General features: G+C 37.9%; 1 protein-coding gene across 2 annotated transcripts in view; it reads left to right on the top strand.

The window, feature by feature from the left end:
• atp6v1h (ATPase H+ transporting V1 subunit H) overlaps positions 1-6,508 on the top strand; it is a 74,307-nt gene extending 67,799 nt beyond the window's left edge. Inside the window, exon 14 of one of the 2 annotated variants that reach the window (XM_079819653.1) lies at positions 6,136-6,508. In XM_079819653.1, coding sequence (XP_079675779.1) covers positions 6,136-6,202 — 67 coding nt within the window. In that variant the 3' untranslated portion in view covers positions 6,203-6,508. The remainder of the gene's footprint in view (positions 1-6,135) is intronic. The other variant, XM_079819654.1, reaches the window with a different exon arrangement.
• The last annotated feature ends 14,367 nt before the right edge of the window (positions 6,509-20,875 follow it).

Genomic DNA, 20,875 nt, shown 5'->3' with positions numbered 1-20,875 from the left:
TCTTACATAGGCATACATGATAGAAAATGTGTTCATACTCAGTGTAGGCAGAGCTAGTGCATGGATGGATTGATGAGCGAATGTCATCAATCCAGTTACAAAACTGTAAAAGAGAGGTGTATAATGTCAGACAAATAAGAGCTTGAAATGTTGAGCTAGAGCATTAATCTGAGACCACTTCAGGTGTTTTTGTTAACTCGCAATGTCCGTCGATTTCACATATACATCATTCAATGTTATTTGTGAACCAGTTGATTTGAAAAAAATCTGTTCAAAAGGTTCAGCCACGAAACGGATCTCGGAGATCTCGATTTTAATATAGGCCTACTTACTAAAGTGAATCACAGTATTTGTCCTTATTTGAACAATATTTGGCTGTGAGATTTTCAGATACAATTTGAGCTAAAATAAAATCAAAATGTAATGTTTTCCAATATAATTTTGCCCGCACCTAAAATGGAAATATCACTTATTCAAGGACGTGCATTTATTGCACAGACAAAACATACGTGTCTAGAATGATAAATAAACATTTAACTTAATGCCGCTAAGCTGAAACTGTTTAAAATAAACATTAACAGCACTGAAATAAAAACGCGTTTACCGGTATGTCAGAGTAGAATCCAGATGCGTTCTTTCAGAATCAGGTCCAGATAAAAAGTTCTCGACTTCGTCACTTTAAAATCCTTGTTTCCTTTTATTTAGATCTGAGGTAAATTATCCAATGTCACTTTCAATATGGCTATAAAGGGCTTGCAAAATGATATTCAAACTCACATTAGACACTTTAACATTAAATAAAGCACATAATCAGTACATGAGGTTATCATTGTCATATGTTGTTGTTCCACTTTAAAATAACAAGGAACACATTGTTTTTTCTGAAATAAAGTGTATCAAAAAGTCTGATATTATGCTTTGCAATGTAGTGAAGAAAATGAAAGCCTTATACACATATAAATACACAAAAATAACATACAACTGCATTACCAATAACACCTTCTGTAACTAAAAGTATGTCTTATCATGATACTGATAACAATACTGTCCAGCCTTTTAATTTCCTTTCTCTTACTATGGTGATATGAAATAATGTCATATATCATGAATCATTTAATTCATAATTAATTCCTCTACCTGAAGACCTGACCCTCCTGCTGTTGATAATCAACTTTCATTTTGTGAAATGTTGTGGGGTTGTCCGTGCGGTAGTCTAAAGACCAGCTTAATTTAGCAAAGCTAATTTCAGGGAAATTTTTTTTATTTCCTTCTGTGATTATGAAGGCTTTGTGAAACTGTACAGCTTTTCCAGTTTTTTAAATGACATGCACTGAATGAAATAGCTTCCTTCCTACGCCGGGTATTAACACATTTTCTATCATTTATGCCTATCAGAGCCATAGAAAAAGAGAGTTGCGACACTCTTTGATCTCGTGGTCACGTGGTTCATGGAGCTCTCAATAGTTCCAAACAACTCCGCGCTGTCAATCTGTTTCAATAGGATTAAGCAGGACAGACAGCAGTTTCACTATATTTGCAGCAATTTTTGGTAAATATTAACACAATATGTGCATCGACTTCGACTAGGCTTTACAGTAGCATTATATTCTGGGGAGAGATAAAGAAGAGACAGCGTTAATATCTTTTAATGTCTTGTTAAAGTTAAGGGTTATCTATTTTATTTGGGTTCATGTGAGTGCATGATTTTACAGCGTTGAGTGTGGTAGCCTATAACAGGCATTTCTGTTGAAAATAATGACCAGTGATATGTTTAATTTACCAGGAATGAGAATCCATATCGATTAAAACAAGTTTTATACAGTCTCAAAACGCTGAATGAATTTTGCGTTTTACACAAATCTTCCCATTATCTACAAATCCTCTCATCATTCAGCACAGACACGATTCAAATAAAGATTTATTGTGACGTTTAGTCAGAAGTTTTTGTTTTTCATGAGACTTTGTGATTTTCCCTACAATTAGCCTATATATTTAACACTCCAGTACAAATAAATAGATATTTTAATGTTATAATAGTGATTTGATGATCTATAAAAAATTCATTCAAAAAAAAAAAAGAGAGAGAAAATGGCTAATGAGCCAATAAGTGTTCCTCTTCCGCCATCTACTGGTTAGTGGTCATTTCTTTTTTCATTTAAATGTTGTTAACGTCCAATGTTATTTTATGATACTCACATAAGCGTACACAACAGGTGAATATAAATGAATGATTCTAGCAAATACAGAATTTAACCCAAGAAAAAAGTTTTAAATAGTGTTTATACAGGGCAACCAATTTAATTCAACTCTTTTTATCCAGGCTTTACTCATATTCATTATTCATAGGCGTTATACGTTATTACTTGAATGGGCTACTTCATAGAAACGCATTCGACAGAAAGATCTCAGAGACTTAGGCTGCAGGCTGAAACGACCCAATTCCGATTTTTTTGCCCATTATGCGACCTGTATCTGATCTTTTCATGACAGTCTGAACGACACAGATCCGATCTTTTCAATTGCGACCCAGGCCACTTGGGTATGTGGTCCAAATCCGATACATATCCGATCTTTTGAAATGCGTCTTCAGTCTGAACTGCCAGGTCACATGTATCCGACCCGCACGTCGTTGATACGCGACAAACGTCATCATTGTAACTCCCGTTCCTTACTCCAGTCCAGTGGTGGCGGTAATGCACAAGAAATAGTTGCTAACCGCCAATAAAAGAAGAAGTACGCACCTGTTGCTAGCCAATACACTCCAACTCCAACGCGTTTCTGCACTGTTATGGGCCGCCGCAGACGTGTCTCTTCCCGTGACAAAGTTAGTTGAAGGCGCTCGCAAACATAATTGAAGGTGGATCTGGTCATTCTGAAGTTACTGACGAATTCGGTATCAGTAAAGCCACTCACATCAGTATCCCACCACTCGTGGCTGCGACTCCGCACACACACGTTTCTCTGTACCGACGTTGCTACCACTGCTCCACAAAACGCCATGGCCAAAAACCTTGCTCTCCTCCTCTTTTTTAATTTTCTTCTTAACATGAGAAGGTTGTAATGGTGCTGGCTCCGTTGCGAAAATAACTTTAATAAAGCTAAACGAACTCCAATGCTGACACCCATATTTGGCTACTTCCGTAAACAACAAGTGACGTCGTTGACCGTTGAGTACTCTTCTGCGCATGCGGGTCACTTCTGGGTCATTTCACGTTCACACAGGAGATCACAAAAGGTCGCATTTAATTGGAAATGTGAACGGCCTTGCAAAAAAATCGCATTTTTTCAAAAAATCGGAATTGAGCATTAAGCCCTGCAGTGTGAACACAGCCTTAAAAACTGTTGAAATATGACCGATAGTATCTGGATATAGTAGCTGTTGCGGTACTGCTCACGTTATCAAACTGCAGTTAGAGTCTAACCATCTATTATATAACAATAAACATTAACTATAATGCGCTTCATAAAATACCACTTCTATTAATATTCCTGAGAGGTCAACTAATGCCATAAAATCTCAAAATAATTGCCAGCGGGTGTGCTTGAGACGCACTAAAATTAATGGAGTTCAATGCTGGAAGTATTGGTTGTTTGGCTGTTTACGACGCCATTTTGGCAGGCAAGAACAGCCGGCGCCAGCATGAGTTTCAAGGCAACGGAGTTCACTGCGCACTTTAATTCAAAAGACATAGACTTTTACATAGCAAAACTTAATATATTAAACATAACAGATCCCGATAATGTCCCCGGGGTGCTTTTCGTGTGTATTGATAAAGGAACGGATAGCTTTCCTGTCAGGACACCTGTTGCACCAGCTGTGCACAAGTTACAACTAGCCTAGTTTTGACATAAATGGCTATTACCCCAACTTTTGCACTCCTAAATATTTTTGCGTTACACCATTAAACATAGTTGAAGCCTAAATCTACGTATAAACTAAATATTTACGGAAACCTCAGATCGGGAGTAACATTAACAGATAGAATAGTAGGCAGACTGAACTGCATCAATAGCTCAGACAGACTTCGGGTGCGTCTCAATCAGCTGCCTGGTTCAGTAGTCAGTCCACTGATCAGGGATCAGCCCATTGACTTATGTCCTGATCAGTGCCCTGACTACTGAACCAGGCAGCTGATTGAGACGCACCCTTTAATTCTTTACACGTATATGATAATGCTGACATACTGGCCTACATGCGCTTCCATTTAAAGAGAGAAAACATGTGAATGGATTAACGTTATATTATAGCGGTTAACACAAACCCGTCCAAAACAGCGCATTGCACCGTGTGCATCTGTCCCATCATGTCAAATAAAATCAGTCATAATCAATAAATGTAATTTCTTTCTTTTTTTTTCAGTATTTATTTTTTTAATAAAAAAAAATATTTTTTAATAAAAAAACGCGTCCTCATCGCGTCTATCTGTTTTAAAATGTGCATACAGTCGTGAGTTTCTGCTCAATATCGGCAGAGCCACATCTTTAGAGATAAACCTCAGACGGGGGGTAAGCGGAGCGTATCCGGGCTAGGCTAGCCAGCTATCCCTACAATAAACTGGATTACATTCGATTAATGCTGTTGTGTCTTTGTTTGCGCTGTGTACCCAATGCGCGTCACTGACGGTTTTCATATGATAGAAAAATATCTAAAAATAATGCTATAATCAACACTTACTAACTCGTTCATCTCGACAGCTGTAATGGTACATTGCACGTGTTACAAAGTTGGTAGAATAATGATGAAGACGGACTCGTGTGACTGGGACTCGTGTTTATTCAGAACTCTCAGATACAAACAAAATAAACTTGCGCTGACAGCTCAGCTCTCATAACTCAGTAGTTACTATAAATAACTTTGTTAGCAATCGCTCCGTCTCTGGTCCATTGATCTCCGGTTCGCGAACTAATCGTTCTTTTGAACTGTTTTTTTTTTTTAGTGAACCGGTCAAACCAGTTCACCAAACCGGACTGAATCGTTCTAAAGTCAGCGCTGATCAATAATTTACTAAAGTTACTTTCTGACATGAGTGACAGCCCCTCCGACTAGAAATAAACAAATAACCTGAAGTATATGCTAGTAACTACAACAGTTCACTGAACTGAGACATGCTGAGAGAACTGATGAGAAGTGACATCCGTCTCTTTGGCACAGCCTTGTGCCTCGTAGACCTCGTTAAACCACGCCCCCTCCGCTCATTTCAAATGCAAAGATGTCAGCCAATCACAACAGTGGCCGTTTTTACTGAAGTCTCACAGCAGACACGCCCCTTGAAACAGGGCAAAAATCAGTATAGAAAAAATGCCTTTTATTTCTAAATGACATTTTATCATGTAAAAATCTTACTAACAATATAAGTACACCTCAGAATACATTATAAAATAAAATAAAAAAGCCATGCCATGAAAAATGTTTTCAAACGAAAACATATTAGTGTGGACATGGCCATAGTTGCATCTGATAACATGTACTCAACCTGATGAACTGTACACTGAAATGTACATCTCATGGGACGCAGTAGGTCATGTGGGTATTGATTTCTTGGATACTGTGTTTTCTGACAAGAATGCATATTCAGATACAAGGGATCTATTGTGTGTCCTTTCTGAATCGTACGCTCCTCTATAAGCTGTGCAATCTTATTTGAAGCACCTGAGGCCTGAAGTAAAGCAAACCACTTTAAAAAGGTCACGGTTTAGGGCAAACTGTTAACAAGGTTTGAAGGCTTCGGCTAGACTTCAAGATGGTGGGCACTTTGAAAGGATTTAAATGACATAGCATTTCGAACAGGTGTCATTCAGAATTAACTTGCCTTGGTAAAATGACATTTTCTGTAATCAAAGAGAAAGGAATCAAACCTCATGAAGATCATTCAGGAAGGCAGGTTGAATTGAATATCGTTAGATTGGAGACTGTGCTGTGGTGGAGCATTCGGTAAATGCTGTGATCAAACATTCATGTCTTTAGTAATCAACTCTTTCAGTGAGCATGACAGTTTTCTTTTTGTCTCACTGAACTTAAAGCGCCAGCTCAAAAAACGCTTATTTTACTTGCATAAAGGAAAATCCAGAGGTGCACATCATAGCTGTTCAAAAAGATCAACATTAGCATAATGGTTCTTTGGTGTTTTCTTTCAGGGAGTACCTGGGGAAGCAGTTGCAGTCGTCCGAGCAGTCGACTCCAGCTGTGGCTGCCCGAAGCTGAACTGCCCATGTGCTGGTGTGTGAGCCGGAGTGTCTGATCCCGTGTTCTTGGTGTGAATGTAAATCTGTGCTATATATAATCAACGGGTTAAACAAAAAACGAGTTGATGTATTAAACGATACATTTTTAATTTAGCTCTTCTTTGTTGTGCTTTTTTCTTGTCGTGTAAAGTTGTGCGTCCTTAAGTCAAATCACATTAGGTGATCAGAACAGTTCAGAGTATTATGAAAAGTTATTTATGTCTTCAATGTAAAACAATGAGTATGCATTCCAATAAAGAGTCTACCACAGTAAATGCATCTGTTGAATTAAGTGTTTTTCATTTTTCTCTCAAAATTTGAAACATCAGTATTTGTGGTTGAGTTGTTAAGCTGTTCATTTTCACTCAAAGCAACTTCATATACCAGACGGATGGACAGACAGACGGACAGATTCAGTGTGAATAATTTTAACAACATAAAAGACATCATACAAAAAAAGCATTCTTTTTTATATAGTACTGTCCCGAAAAAGATATTTTACATAAAAAAATGTATACATATAGTCCACAAGACAAAAAAATTGCTAAATTTATTAAAATGACCCATTCAAAAGTTTATGAACCATTGATTCTCAATACTGTGTGTCGTTTCCTGGATGATCCACTGTTTTTTTTTGTTCTGTGATGGTTGTTCTTGAGTCTCTTGTTTGTCCTGAGCAGTTAAACTGCCCAATGTTCTTCAGAAAAATCCTCCAGGTCCTGCACATTCTTCAGTTTTCCAGCATCTTTTGTATATTTGAACATTTCCAGCAGGGACTGTATGATTTTGAGATCCATCTTTTCACACTGAGGACGATTGAGGGACTCAAACACAACTATTACAAAAGGTTCATACATTCAATGATGCTCCAGAAGGAAACACGATGCATTAAGAGCCGGGGGTGAAAACCTTTGAACAGGATGATGTCCAAATTTTTCTTATTTTGTTTAAATATATATATTTTTTTTCATTTAGTACTGCCCTTCAGAAGCAACAGAAGATACTTACATGTTTCCCGAGAGACAAATAAAGTACAATTTACCTTGATCTTCAAATTCAATAAGTTTTCACCCCCGGCTCTTGTCTCCTTCTGGAGCATCAGTGAATGTTTCAACCTTTTGTAATAGTTGTGTTTGAGTCCCTCAATTGTCCTCAGTGTGAAAAGATGGATCTCAAAATCATACAGTCCCTGCTGGAGAGCGTTCAAATATGCAAAAGATGCTGGAAAACTGAAGAATGTGCAGGACCTGGAGGATTTTTCTGAAGAACATTGGTCAGTTTAACTGCTCAAGACAAACAAGGGACTCAAGAACAACCATCACAAAACAAAAAAACAGCCGTGGATCATCCAGGGAACGACATACAGTATTGAGAATCAATGGTTCATAAACTTTTGAACGGGGTTATTTTAATAAATGTATGTCTTGTGGACTATATGTAAACATGTTGTACATAAAATATCTTATTCAGGACAGTACTAAATAAAAAATAACATGCATTTTGTATGATCTCTCTTATTTAGTTAAAAGTATTCCCATTTTCACAGATTCTGCAAGCGGTTCACATACTTTTTCTTGCAACTGTAGATAGAAAGAAAACCAGACATACTGTGATTCTCTCTCAGATTTGTTTCTGTCAGAAAAGTCATTTGCACTTCATTCTCTGTGATGTTGCACCTTAAATATCAGATTTATATGGTAATCCTTCAATATCACAAGTCATCATATCATTCCTTTAGTGCAATATAACCACATTCAGGCCATTTATTTGTTTTGCTTGCAAGAAAGCAAACTGATACTAAACCGCTATTGTGGACATTGTAAATCCTTTTTTTCCAATGGAATATTTTTGTATAAACCCTTAGGACAGCTTTGTTCTTTTGAAATTACAAATACGTCTCCATAAACAGAAAATAAAGATTATTGTAACAACACTATGAACCTCAGATCTTGATTTCATATTTATATAGATTTTATGGTCCTAAAAAAACACAACCACAACAGACATTGTTAAAGGGCTCAAAGGCAATGCAATATTATTTATATTGCACATTTCATAAACAATGGCAATTTAAAGTGCTTTACACTGAAATGGAAATAAAATATTCATAAGAAAATAAACAAAAAATATTATAACCTGAATCACCCCTATCTGGAGCGGAAGAAAATGGATAGTCAGGTTTGCAATTGTATTTTTTAAATTTGTCAGGTAACTGCGTTTGAACAGTACCCTTGCAGACAAATCTTCCTGGCCCAACTGTAGATTTTAATATTTTTTAAGAAAAAATACAGTATATAAGCTACATATACTCTTTGTCATCTTCCTTGTCATTTTGCCCACATCTCAAAATCCAATCAACAAACAGTGCATAGAACTATATTTGATAGGGGTGTAACGGTACTCAAAACTGACGGTTCTGAAGTCACGGTTCGGTACAGCAGTTTTACAAAATTGCTTATTATTTATTTTTATTAAACAGTGGTTTACTGAAATTTTTTTGTCTGTCCTTAAATGAATTCAATTATAACTAAAAGTTTCTTAAAGATAATGCTGTAAACTATATAGGGAGCCCTTACACATAAAGGTTAACAACAGAGGCCAAACTATTAGACTAAATTCAGTTGTTGTTTATTTTTAGATATAATAATCAACACTCATAAGCTTCACATAAGGCAGTTTTTGCATTAACTTCTAAATCGAATTTATTTTTATTTATTTTTCTATTTGTTTTTTGAAATAGGCCTATAATCATTTATACACATGTGTACTAAAGTAACACATTTGTGTGTGTATTTTCACAACACATATTCTGTGTTGTATTTAACACAACATGTGTTGTCCCTGAGCACACTCAGAACGTGTTGAAAACAACATTTGTTTTAAGAGTGCAGTGTTTGACATTTTCATGACGGATTTATTTAAACATACATTAAGTAAAAAAGACATCAAGTAGAATTGGCTAATATAGTGCATACATTTAGCGAAGGAGTTCGTTTCTCTAGTGAAGCTGAGGACACCGAATGACTTCTGAGGTAAATGTGATGCTAAAGCTGTTTTATTGTCTTTCCGCGGTTGAAACACTGATTGAGCGATTACACGACATGTGATACATTTCAGTAAGTTATTATAATATACCCTCAACATACCTTAAGAGATATTAATTTAGGTTTCTTCTTTGGGAAGAGATGATCCCGTTCACTCGCGCGCCGCGCCGCTTGAAGTTGAACTGAAGCATCAATACAGTCACGTCACATTAAAGAGCGTCAAAACGGCATTTATCGTTTGAATTTCATGATAATATGGACTGAATACTTAATATGTTCGTGTGGGAACTCGGATTGAAGTGTGTTCCGCTCTTAAAACAAGCGACTGTTAACTGTTAACCCTCTGGTGCTCTTCGGTCATTTCTGACCGGAAAATTTTCTGTTTTGAAATGTTAAAAATCACAGCTTCATAGGAATGATATGAAACTTGGTGACTTTTCTTGCATTGGGTATGTAAACACACAAAACAATTGGGGCCATGATTGGAGCATGCTAATTGGTCGTAAAAAAAAAAAAAAAAAGTAGCGTTCATTGTCTTCGGTCATAAATGACCCCCATAGGAAATTAATGGGAAATCGGCAAAAACACAAAAATTCACCGAATATTTGCGTGTACAATCTACAAATCGGCCACAACGCTGAAAAAAAGTACACAGCAGTAAAAGGGTAAAACATCAAGAGTGGGTCTTGACACATCCACTCACACACACAGGCACACATGCACACTTATACACACACACCTATGGAAAAACTGAACCTATGAACCACATTTTGATTTTTTTTAAATCACAGCTTCATCGGAAAAAGATGAAACTTGGTGACTTTTCTAGCATTAGGAATGTTAACACACAAAAAATTTGAGGGCATGATTCGAGCATGCCAAGTGGTCATTAAAAAATACTCCCACTTGTGCTCTTCGGTCAAAAATGACCCCCATATATAGGAAATGAATGGGAAATCTGCAAAAACACAAAAATTCACAGAATTTGTGTGTGTACAATCTACAAATCGGCCACAATGCTGAAAAAAGTACACAGCAGTAAAGGGGTGACACTCTCTAAAACATCAAGTGTGATATTGACACATCCACTCACACACACACGCACACTTATACACACACACGCACACTTATACACACACACCTATGAAAAACTGAACCTATGAACCACATTTGGAAATTTTTAAAATCACAGCTTCATCAGAATGATATGAAACTTGGTGACTTTTCTAGCATTAGGTATGTAAACACAAAACAAATTGAGGGCATGATTCGAGCATGCTAAGTGGTCGTAAAAAAAAATATTCCCACTTGTGCTGTTCGGTCAAAAATTACACCATAGGAAATGAATGGGAAATCTGCAAAAATACAAATTCACAGAAAAAAATCTATATTTCTAACAAAAAACAAAAAAATCTAAAACTTTATAATAAATAGTCTTTGAGATTTTAAAAAAAATTATTCAAATCCATCAAAAACAAAAAAAAATGAATGTGTTCAAAAGAGAACTAGGGAATTCTCAAGCTTCTCAATAAAGACCATAGTGATTACCCATGGTTGCACGATTTCTTAAATAATTCCAAAAGAGGGCGCTAATCTGCCTTAAAAATATATATATTTTTTTTCAAGGCCTAGTCTCTATTTTCACCTGAAATACTGCAATATTTTTTTTTTTTCCTTTAAATTACAAATATATATATATATATATATATATATATATATATATATATATATATATATATATATATATATATATATATATATATATAATTTCAATGGCAAAAATAGACCATAATTATTGCATAAATATTAAAAAATACCATCAAATCATCTCAAAATACAAAATTAAAAAGAAAAAAGATGATTGAAGAAATATAAATTGCATTGGTTTTACTGGGGTGGAGGAAGTTTAATTTTTAGGTTTTTAGGTGGAAGACAACCAATGCAACCCCTAAACGAAGAGCACCAGAGGGTTAAAGATTGCATTCGGAAACGTTTGGTACACGCGTGCATCGAACCGAAAGCCCTGTACCGAAACGGTTTGATACGAATACATGTAGGCTACCGTTACACCCCTAATATTTGAAAATATCCTTGGACTCCATTGACTTTCATTGTATGGGGAAAAAACAGTTAAACTCTTGTGTTACACAGAAGAAATAAAGTCCTACAGGTGGAAAAGCAGCAAGTTCCATTTTTATTACAGATTTTAGGTGCCAATTTCACAAGAAGTAAAGATTTTGTTCTATTGAACACATTGGATGGAAAATGTGCTTTATTCGCAATAAATACATTTATTCCAATTTTACATTAAAATTGGCAATTTTGGATGGAAACAGCTAATATGTTATAAAAACACTGCGCTCGAGTTAAAGAAATTCAAATGGTCCTCGGTAAAAAATCGAACCGTACGGTTCGGCACACACTTTCACCGCGGTTCATCTCAAATCTGACGACGCATATATGGTTATATATATGCATATATAGGCTATAGTTAGTTGAAAATACCAACAAACAGACAGACAGAGTTACACAGACAGCAGGGAAAGGTTTTTTTATGCATCCTCTTTGTGTAACTCTTTTCATGTAAAGCACATTGAATTACTATTGTGTATGAAATGTGCTATATAAATTAACTTGCTTTGCCTCGGCTAATGTATGTTTCTGTCGATGGATACACATTCTGGCTTCCCAATACATTACAACAACAGCGATGATCAAATACGTGTTCATGTGTAGTCACTCTAAAAAAATTGGGTTGAAAATGGACAAACCCAGCGGTTGGGTTAAATGTTTGCTTAAAACAACCCAATTGCTGGGTTAAATTAACCCAATCGCTGGGTTTGTCCATTTTCAACCCAACTTGGGTTATTTTTAACCCAGCATTTTTTTAGAGTGCTCTTTCCATGCATTATTTCTTAAAGGGAAAGAAGCCTTTTCATGCTGTCTGTGTTTTAAATGTTAATCAAACAACAAATGACAAAGAAATCACTCACTGTTCTTTACTGAATAGCTTTTGTAACTTCAATAATGATTCATCTTTATAATTACAGTGAAGATTATAATATGCAATGTTATTTTATATTTGATTACTTTATTCTGTACCTCAAAACTCCTGTTAGATTCCTGAAAAGCACAGTTTATGCATCTTTGCTCTATTGCAGGGTTTGATACTGGAGGGCCACTCTCTTGCAGAGTTTAGCTCCAACCCTAATCAAACACACCTGAAGCTAATCAAGGTCTTCAGGATTACTAAAGGCTGCGTCCGAAAACCTAGGCAGCTGACTCGTTGCCTCGCTGCCTTATCAGACAATAGCTTGCAAGGCAGCGTTTGTGCATGAAGGCACCTCACGAAACTAATTTCGGACAGACTTCTTAGGCAGTGTAAGCGTTTAATGATCTACAGCAAAATAGAGAGAGCTTTGGTGAGAACTAAACAAATATTTAATTACTACATTAGTAATTTCTCGCTAGAAATGACATCAGAAGGGGATAATGTTGGTTAAAAAAAACGTACATTTACACACAAACTGACCAGCAAACGCAACTTTCTTTTTTTCCTGCTCAACTGTCACAGAATGGAAAGCACAGGATTGTGGGATATCAAAGGCAGCGAAGGATACAAATATACTGCCTTCAAAAATCGATCAGATGAAGGTATCTCTGGAGACAGGAAGTGAAGCTAACATTAGATTCGGACGTGCCTTGGTGCCTTCCTGCCTTGAAATGTGTCCTCCGAAGGCAGCATTTTCCAGGTTTCGGACGCAGCCGAAGTTACAGGCGGAGGCAGGTGAGTGTCTTTTTCAGGGTTGAAGCTAAACTGAGAGTGGCCCTCCAGGATCAACGTTCCCCATCCCTGCTCTATTGTATTTGCTGTTTCTTGTAGGTTGATTATATGTTCTTATTTTCTTTATTTTGATTTGACAGTTGAACATAGCTAATAACTAATTTCCCTAAACATAGCGCGCACCGAAACCATGACAAAAGCCGAACCGTGAGTAAACTGGACTGTTACACCCCTATCTAGAATTGACTCCACTGCCCTGCTTCGTTCTGTGTGAATGGCCCAAAACATCAGACAGAAATGTAGACTCCTGGTTTTACCAGCTTCTCCAATATTTACAATCAGATTCATGTATTCCATTTCATGTCGCAGCAGGCCTTTTTACACCATTTATCATATCGGTGTCATTCATAAACACGAACCCATTTGCAGCATTCCTTGCACATCCCATTTTTTAAATAACCTTCCAGAACCTTTTCTATACGTGACTGGTCAGAGCATCAGACGGGAGCAGAGCCACTGGGTAATTTGTGTACAGCCGCCCCCTCTTTCTCTCTCATCTCTCTTTCTAAATGGAAAACAAGCTGTAGCTGTAGTAGCACTATCGGTTAGCAAATAGCCCGGTATACTCCGTGTGCTTTGTGGATGTCCAGATAGAGATAACCTTCAAAGCCTATTACCACCACACTATCTGACAGATCCACAGCACATGTTGTTATCAACTCATGCGGGATGTGTCGACGATCATTTGAATTCTAATAGGGTCATCTAGGGCTCCCCGAAGCCTTGTGAAAACAAGGTTGTTAGTGGCATTATCAGATGTTTGATTCAACCTTATTGGGAAACTTGTTTTTCTTTCTTTTTACACCTCCGTCCTATTCAGATGCAGCCTTTTGTGTCAAGAATGAATTGACTCGCGTCTATGAACCCACGTCTCAGCAGCGCTGTATGGCGTGCCAATGCTTGTATGACACTTCCCACACTGAGTGGCTGCTAAGTAATGTGCGACTCAGACATCCTTTTGCCATAATCAATGATGAATTGTGTAAGGACTCAATCGGAGGCATGTGGTTTTGAGAACTCTTCTCCGATGGAAGCCATGGCGCGTTTTCAAGGGCTGTTTTTATAAACGGCCTCTGTTAGTGACACGAAATGCACTGATCATGGTCTTAACGTTTTCTATAAAGGACAAAACAACATCGAAATGAACCAGACTTTATGAAATGGTTTCCGTATGTTTCAACAACAACCTTGAAGGCTTGTTTACAGCTGCCAAGCTGAAGCCGTGGCTTACCGAGACGCTCACTGAGGCTGTCAGTCGAGGACATGGCTTTGTAATACAGGTGGAATATTATCGACTAGCCATATTGACCGGATCTGCGCTTTTGTTGACATGGGTCACAGATTGCCTGTTCCCATGGTTACAATTAAAACAGGAGCAACTCAGACAGCATTTAAAGGGATAGTTCACCCAAAAATGAAAATTAGCCCTTGATTTAGGCCCCGTCCGAAGACGCGTTTAGCTGTATACGTAAAAAAAAAATTTTTTTATCGTATCAGCGTTTCATCCACACGGATCCGGCGTTTTGGGAACATGAATCCGATATTTTTTTAAACCGGGTCCCAGAGTGAATAAATCTGAAAATGACACCCTTGCGTATTCGTGTGTACAGCCAATCCGTATATTTTGTGAAACAGTGATGTTATCACACCACGTCTCGCACGGGAAAGACTAGAAAGGGATACAACTACGGGCACTGAAAATGCGCACATCAATATTGTGTCATTTAATTGCTGTATTTGCCTTATTGTAAGGGTTTAGGGCTGGGGTAGGTGTAGGCGTTAATAAAACACATCTGGTAAGTATCAAATTTATTTATTGTTACTTTATTGTGAGATTTTGCCTCACTTCCTACCATTGCTGTACCCCTTCTAGACACAACTCTTCTTCTATGTTTTAGGTGTATTTCTGTGGCAGAATTACAGCGCCACATACTGGCCTGGCATGTATACTACATCGTTTTGAGTCGGTTTTAGTCAAGGGGGTAATCCTACACCCGGAAAGCGTACCTTCCATAGGGGCAGCCATTGCTAACCAAGCCATCACCTGCTGTTAGCATCCCATTGACTCCCATTCATGTTGGCGTCACTTTGACAGCAAATAACTTTACATCTGAGGCGTTTAAAGACTCCATTTGTCCATTGTTTATTTCTAAAGAAACACGACAATGTATAAAAGGCTCCATTACCTTGTATCTTACACTATCGCACCGTAGAAGCTGTTTTTGTAAAAATAGGCTAACGATTGCGTCATAACCACGCGACTCTGGTAGAGAAATTACCGTATAGACAGGATGCATTAACTTAAAATGTTGTACTGGCGTTAAATTTTAAAATAAATAAATACTATGCAAAATGACAAAATAATTCATCAGAATACTTACCAAAAGTTGCCCCTGCTCACGCTCTCCGTCTCTGCAAGATTCGGTGATTCAGATTTCACTTTGCACAACTACTAGAAAACTTACAACTGTCAGACAGGTTGCTCACGTCACATCTACGTTGTCAAGCTCAGTCTGAGGCTGTGCAGTACATTAGCTCAGACATCAGGAAGTGATGCTTCTAATTGACTTCACTTTTCTGCGTTGAAGTCTATGGGGTCGCTGTGTCCATTTCTTTTACTGTCTATGGTTTTAGTGCCCTCGTGTGTACGCTGATATTTCTTGAAACGAGGGGAAAAAAAGATCGGATAAGGAAAGCTCTGGCTTCGTTACTCACCCTCAAGTCATCCTAGGTGTATATGACATTCTTCTTTCAGACTAATAAAATTTAGTTATATTTAAAAAGTCCAGGCTAATCCAAGCTTTATAATGGCAGTGACTGTTGCTCTGTTTTTGAAGTCCATAAAAAGTGCATCTGTCCATCATATAAATGCTCCACACGTCTCCGGGAGGTTAATAAAGGCCTTCTGAAGCAAATCGATGCGTTTGTGTAAGAAAAATATCCATATTTAAAACTTTATAAAGTAAAGTTTCGGCCGATCGCCTTCCGTATTCAATTTATGGGAAAAGTGTTGAAAGTGCCTCTGCCGATCAAAGGCTTACATTACCAGGCACGCTCGTCAGACGTCGCGTACGCATCTTGAATTGCGAGAAGGCACTTTCAACACTTTTCCGCGGAATACGATCGGCTGGAACGTTACTTTATAAAGTTTTAAATATGGATATTTTTCTTACACAAACGCATCGATTTGCTTCAGAAGGCCTTTATTAACCCCCCGGAGCCATGTGGAGCACGTTATTTGACGGACAGATGCATTTTTTACGGACTTCAAAAACAGAGCAACAGTCATTGCCATTATAAAGCTTGGAAGAGCCTGGACTTTTTTAATATAACTCCGTCTAATTTTTTTATTCGTCTGAAAGAAGAATGTCATATACACCGAGGGTGAGTAAATCATGGGCTAATTTTCATTTTTGGGTGAACTGTCCCTTTAAGACTGATTTCCCCTGTCGTCCTGATAGCGGATGGACTCTGACATAAAGATTTATTGTAGCATTTAGTTTTTTCCAAAGTGTGACAACAAGCTTCAGTCTCATCAGATCACTGTAATGTCATTATGCAACTATTCAGATTCTTAAAGTAATGTCCTCGCGTATTGTTATACATAATGTAGCTCTTTCTGTGAATCATTTCTGTGGACGATCTAAATTTGCACAATCGCACAGATAGGCTGCACTGTCTTTGGGTATTGGATCACATTTATACCGCTTTGTTACAATCAGTCTGCGATTGAATCCATTTGACATTTTGCAGCCGGAAGCTCTCCTCATCCAATGAACCTTTCACTAACAACAGGAGTTCCTATTCAGCTGCTGATTGCTGAGATCAGGGCCATTTCATGACATGCCGGCACTGAAACTGCCTTTAACCCTACGGCATCAGCCAATAAACTCTCATCGTGCTGTTATGGAAATCAGAATTACTGGACACCGGAAATTTCTCTAGAATTTGTTATCAAATGTAGATATTATGCAGTAAAAGGTCTTAAAATCTTGAATAAAGATGATAATCATGGAGATCAGAAAAGTGCCAAAAGATATTGATGTTCCTTTAGAAGTCACAAGGACTACAGAGAGGATTTTACAGGTGTTGTGATGTTTGCATATTCACCTCATACACACAGAACTGGGGCCTGTACCATGATGGGAGTTTAACAAACTCAGGGTTACAGGGTTAGTTTCGAGTTGACAAAACCAAATCAATCTATTCAGGCTTTGTTGGTCCCATGATGCTGATCATCAGCTTTCTCTGTCAACTCGGGCTTTTATCCTGAGTTTAGGAGTTTAGCTGTGACATCAGTAGTTTACAGCCAATCACACGCTGTGGATCAACTGAGATTCACTTCTCTCTTCTGCAGAATATTACATGATTGAAAAATATTAAGAATTTAAACAAATTTACACAGCAAGAAGAAAAGAGCTGTCTATAAAAGAGTACAACTTACAGTTTTTGCCTATTGCTTACACACGTTTTGCTAAATTTGGCTCATTGTGTCAAAACTCTACACACAAGCAAATAAGACACAACACTGGGAAATAAACCAGTCACATCTATGTCAAATTGAAACTCTGCTATCAAAACCTAACAATCCTTTGTCAAAACGTCAGTCTGATGACAAAATTATACCCACTTGCATTATATGAATACACTTTCAGATCAGCAGCAACACACTAGTACTTTATATAAAAAAACTGCAGTCTTTTGTTTTCAATTTTTTTATTCAGTTCCACAGAGGGCATGTTTTCACAACAACCAAAAAATGAAATACTGTGTAATACAGTAAATTCAGTTAAATCAAAAATAAAACAAACAATACACTACTGTAAACACAGAAATACACAATTGTGCGCAAGTGGGCTTATGGATCCTGCTGTCTGTTGGGGTCTGGCCACCATATATCCATGTACATATACATAATAAAGTCTAGATGTCTCGTCCGCGCTGCTGGTCAATGGAGGTCGACGTCCGCACCTGGCGGCCATCTTGTCACAGCTCACTCGTGACATTGTTTTCATGGGTGCCTGCACTTTTTAAATAACCATAACTTGCTCAATTTTCTACCGATTTTCAAACTGTTTGGTTTGTTATAAACGTCAGAGATGTAGTTATGACACTGCATACTTATGAAAAATTATTCATTATTTGTTCAAGCATCCATAATTATAGCCACGTTAATAACGTGTGTAAGAAACCAAACCATTTGTAAATCCGTCAAGATTTCAGTGAGATAAGAGTATTTGTGTTCGTGCAAATTACTTGCCTTACATCAGGTACCACAGAGCCCTGCCTGTGACAAAATGGCCGCCGGTGATGACGTTAGAAACTCCGCCGTAAGACATCTAGCCTTTATTATGGATATCTATGCTGGCCACAGGATCTCATCAACATCACAAGCAATGTCTACTCTCGCTAAGCATCGAGGAAAATATCCACTTGTGTGCCGAATCCATCCCTGGATTGACCTGGCCTCAATGTCTCCGCAGGCCTGTTCCATTGCCTGCAGAAGAGGCATACGGGCATATGGTTGGCGGTCATATATGCACCATGTCCAAGCGGGAAAAAATTCCTCTATAGGATTTAGAAATGGCGAGTAAGGGGGCAAGTACAGAACTTCAAATTGATCATGGTTGGGGAAACAGTTCTGGACCGGAAGAGCCCGATGGAAACTAACATTATCCCAGACAACAACAAACCTGCTCTGGTCCATCCTGTACGACTGCATCATGAAGTGCATCTAGAAATGTGATTATGTGTTGCGCATTATAGGGACCCAGTTTGGCATGATGGTGCAGAATAGCCCTTGAAGACTTATGGTTGCACACAAGGTGATATTCTCTCCAGCCACCTTCTAGCCATTCTGTAGAAAAATTTAACCACAAATTGTTCTCGTTTGCTTCTTTTTTACAGTACTGTGTATACTGAACTTTGCTGTATTTACCATACACATGCAGTACTGAAACATCTCAGCACGTTATGATGGTATATTTCACAAAACTACCACTTTTGTTGGAAAAGGAGCATTATGATGTAAGGAGCATGTGATATGGTACAGTACTGTAAATACTCTAGATACAGTCTGAGTTGAAGACATACCCGTTTTCCAGTCGGAATGTCCTTATTATGGATGAAACTGTGAAACGGCTTAGATTAGACTCTCTGCCCAGCTTCCCTCATAGTCAGGCCATGGTTTATGACATGGTCCACCAAAGTTGCTCTTATGTCATCCGAATGAATGGCCCTTGTGTGGCCTCTTCTACCACGTCCTCCTCTCTCGGTCTTCCTCTTCCTCTGCCTCTAACTCTCCCTGCCTCCATGCTTGCAAAGTTCTCAAAATGGCTTAACTGAGGCCTTTTTGTAGCTGGCTGATTGGTGTTTTGTAAGTAAGTATTTTCAGGTGTGCGTCTACGTCTTTTCAATTAACCAATGTGTGTTGTATTTTGAATAGATGCGTTTTCCCAATGGTACTGTAAGGGCGTTTTCACACCTGAAAGTCCGCACCAAGGTCCGAACCGAAGTTCATGTTTTAATACTTTTTATATATTCGGTTAGTTTTGGTTTGGTTTCACATTGCAATCATGCGAGCGGACTAAAGAACTTTACATGACGCACTTGCGTCCACTCGTCATCATCTATGTGGGTGGCATCTGGACATTGATTGGTTTGTAAACGGACGTGCGTCTGACGTCAGCGTCTTTGACAAGTTGAATGAACGGTCGCATATCATCGTTGCCACTATTGAACAGTGCGCATTGCTTGACTATTTTTTTATTCGTTACGCTTAAAAGTGGACATTTCAAGCTTTATATAGGCCTACACATATTTCTCATGTTTGTGAGGCAAGTTGCCTGCTGAGTTTCGGTTTATTTGAGACCTGCTCCAGTTCATGTGTAAAGCATGTGATCGCACCCGCGATTATTGTCTGCTATAGACTATTTGCTTCTTATTTATTAAATCCAGGCAATTATCTGATTAAACGTTGATTAAAATTAAGATACAATTTATACAAAACGAAATTCCCATTAAAGAAATGCTTTCTAAGCAAAATCATACAAAATTTTGTTCAAAATTATTTCTGACTTTCTGTCTACTGACATATTGCGCATATTTTCACTTTTCATAATCAATGTAGCCTAGATTGAATTTAAAAATAACGTTATAATTAGGGATGCACAATATATCGGCAACATATCGTTATCGGCCGATAAATGATTATTTTTGATGTTATCGTTATCGGTCCAATAAGAAAATTTGACCGATATAGTCAAGCCGATAGATAATGTATTATTTCCTTCAGCTGAGACGGACGCGCTGTCCACCATGATGGGTTTGAATTGCTCTAAATATGTTTGGAATCACTTCGAAAAGGAAAATACAGTTATGTGCAACATGTGCAGCGCAAGTCTTCTATAATCTACATAAAATGATAATGAGAATAGAATAGGCTGTAAAAGAGCGTTGTTTCAGCGCGTTTGTTGAGGGAAGAGCGCGCCCACGGAGTTGCACCTTCATGACGAGCACAGTCAAGTTCGCTTGTGCATTCACAGACTTTTGTGCCATTGTAAGTTGTAATATTATATTTATTATTATTCTGTGTATGTAATATCATATAGGATGCGTTTGGTTGAGTTAATAAACGATGCAGTAGGCCTAAAGCCAGAGCCGGCCCTAGACCTTTGGGGGCCCTAAGCAAAATTTGGTTGGAGGCCCCTTTGACCGTTTTAAGTAAGGCCTAAAGAAAAGCAATGACTACCTTATAACTATACTG

The sequence above is a fragment of the Gobio gobio genome (genome assembly GCF_949357685.1).
Source record: "Gobio gobio genome assembly, chromosome: 6".
NCBI classification, from domain to species: Eukaryota; Metazoa; Chordata; class Actinopteri; order Cypriniformes; family Gobionidae; genus Gobio; species Gobio gobio.
Note: the sequence above shows the minus strand (reverse complement) of the source record. Positions and strands in the feature narration are given on the sequence as shown.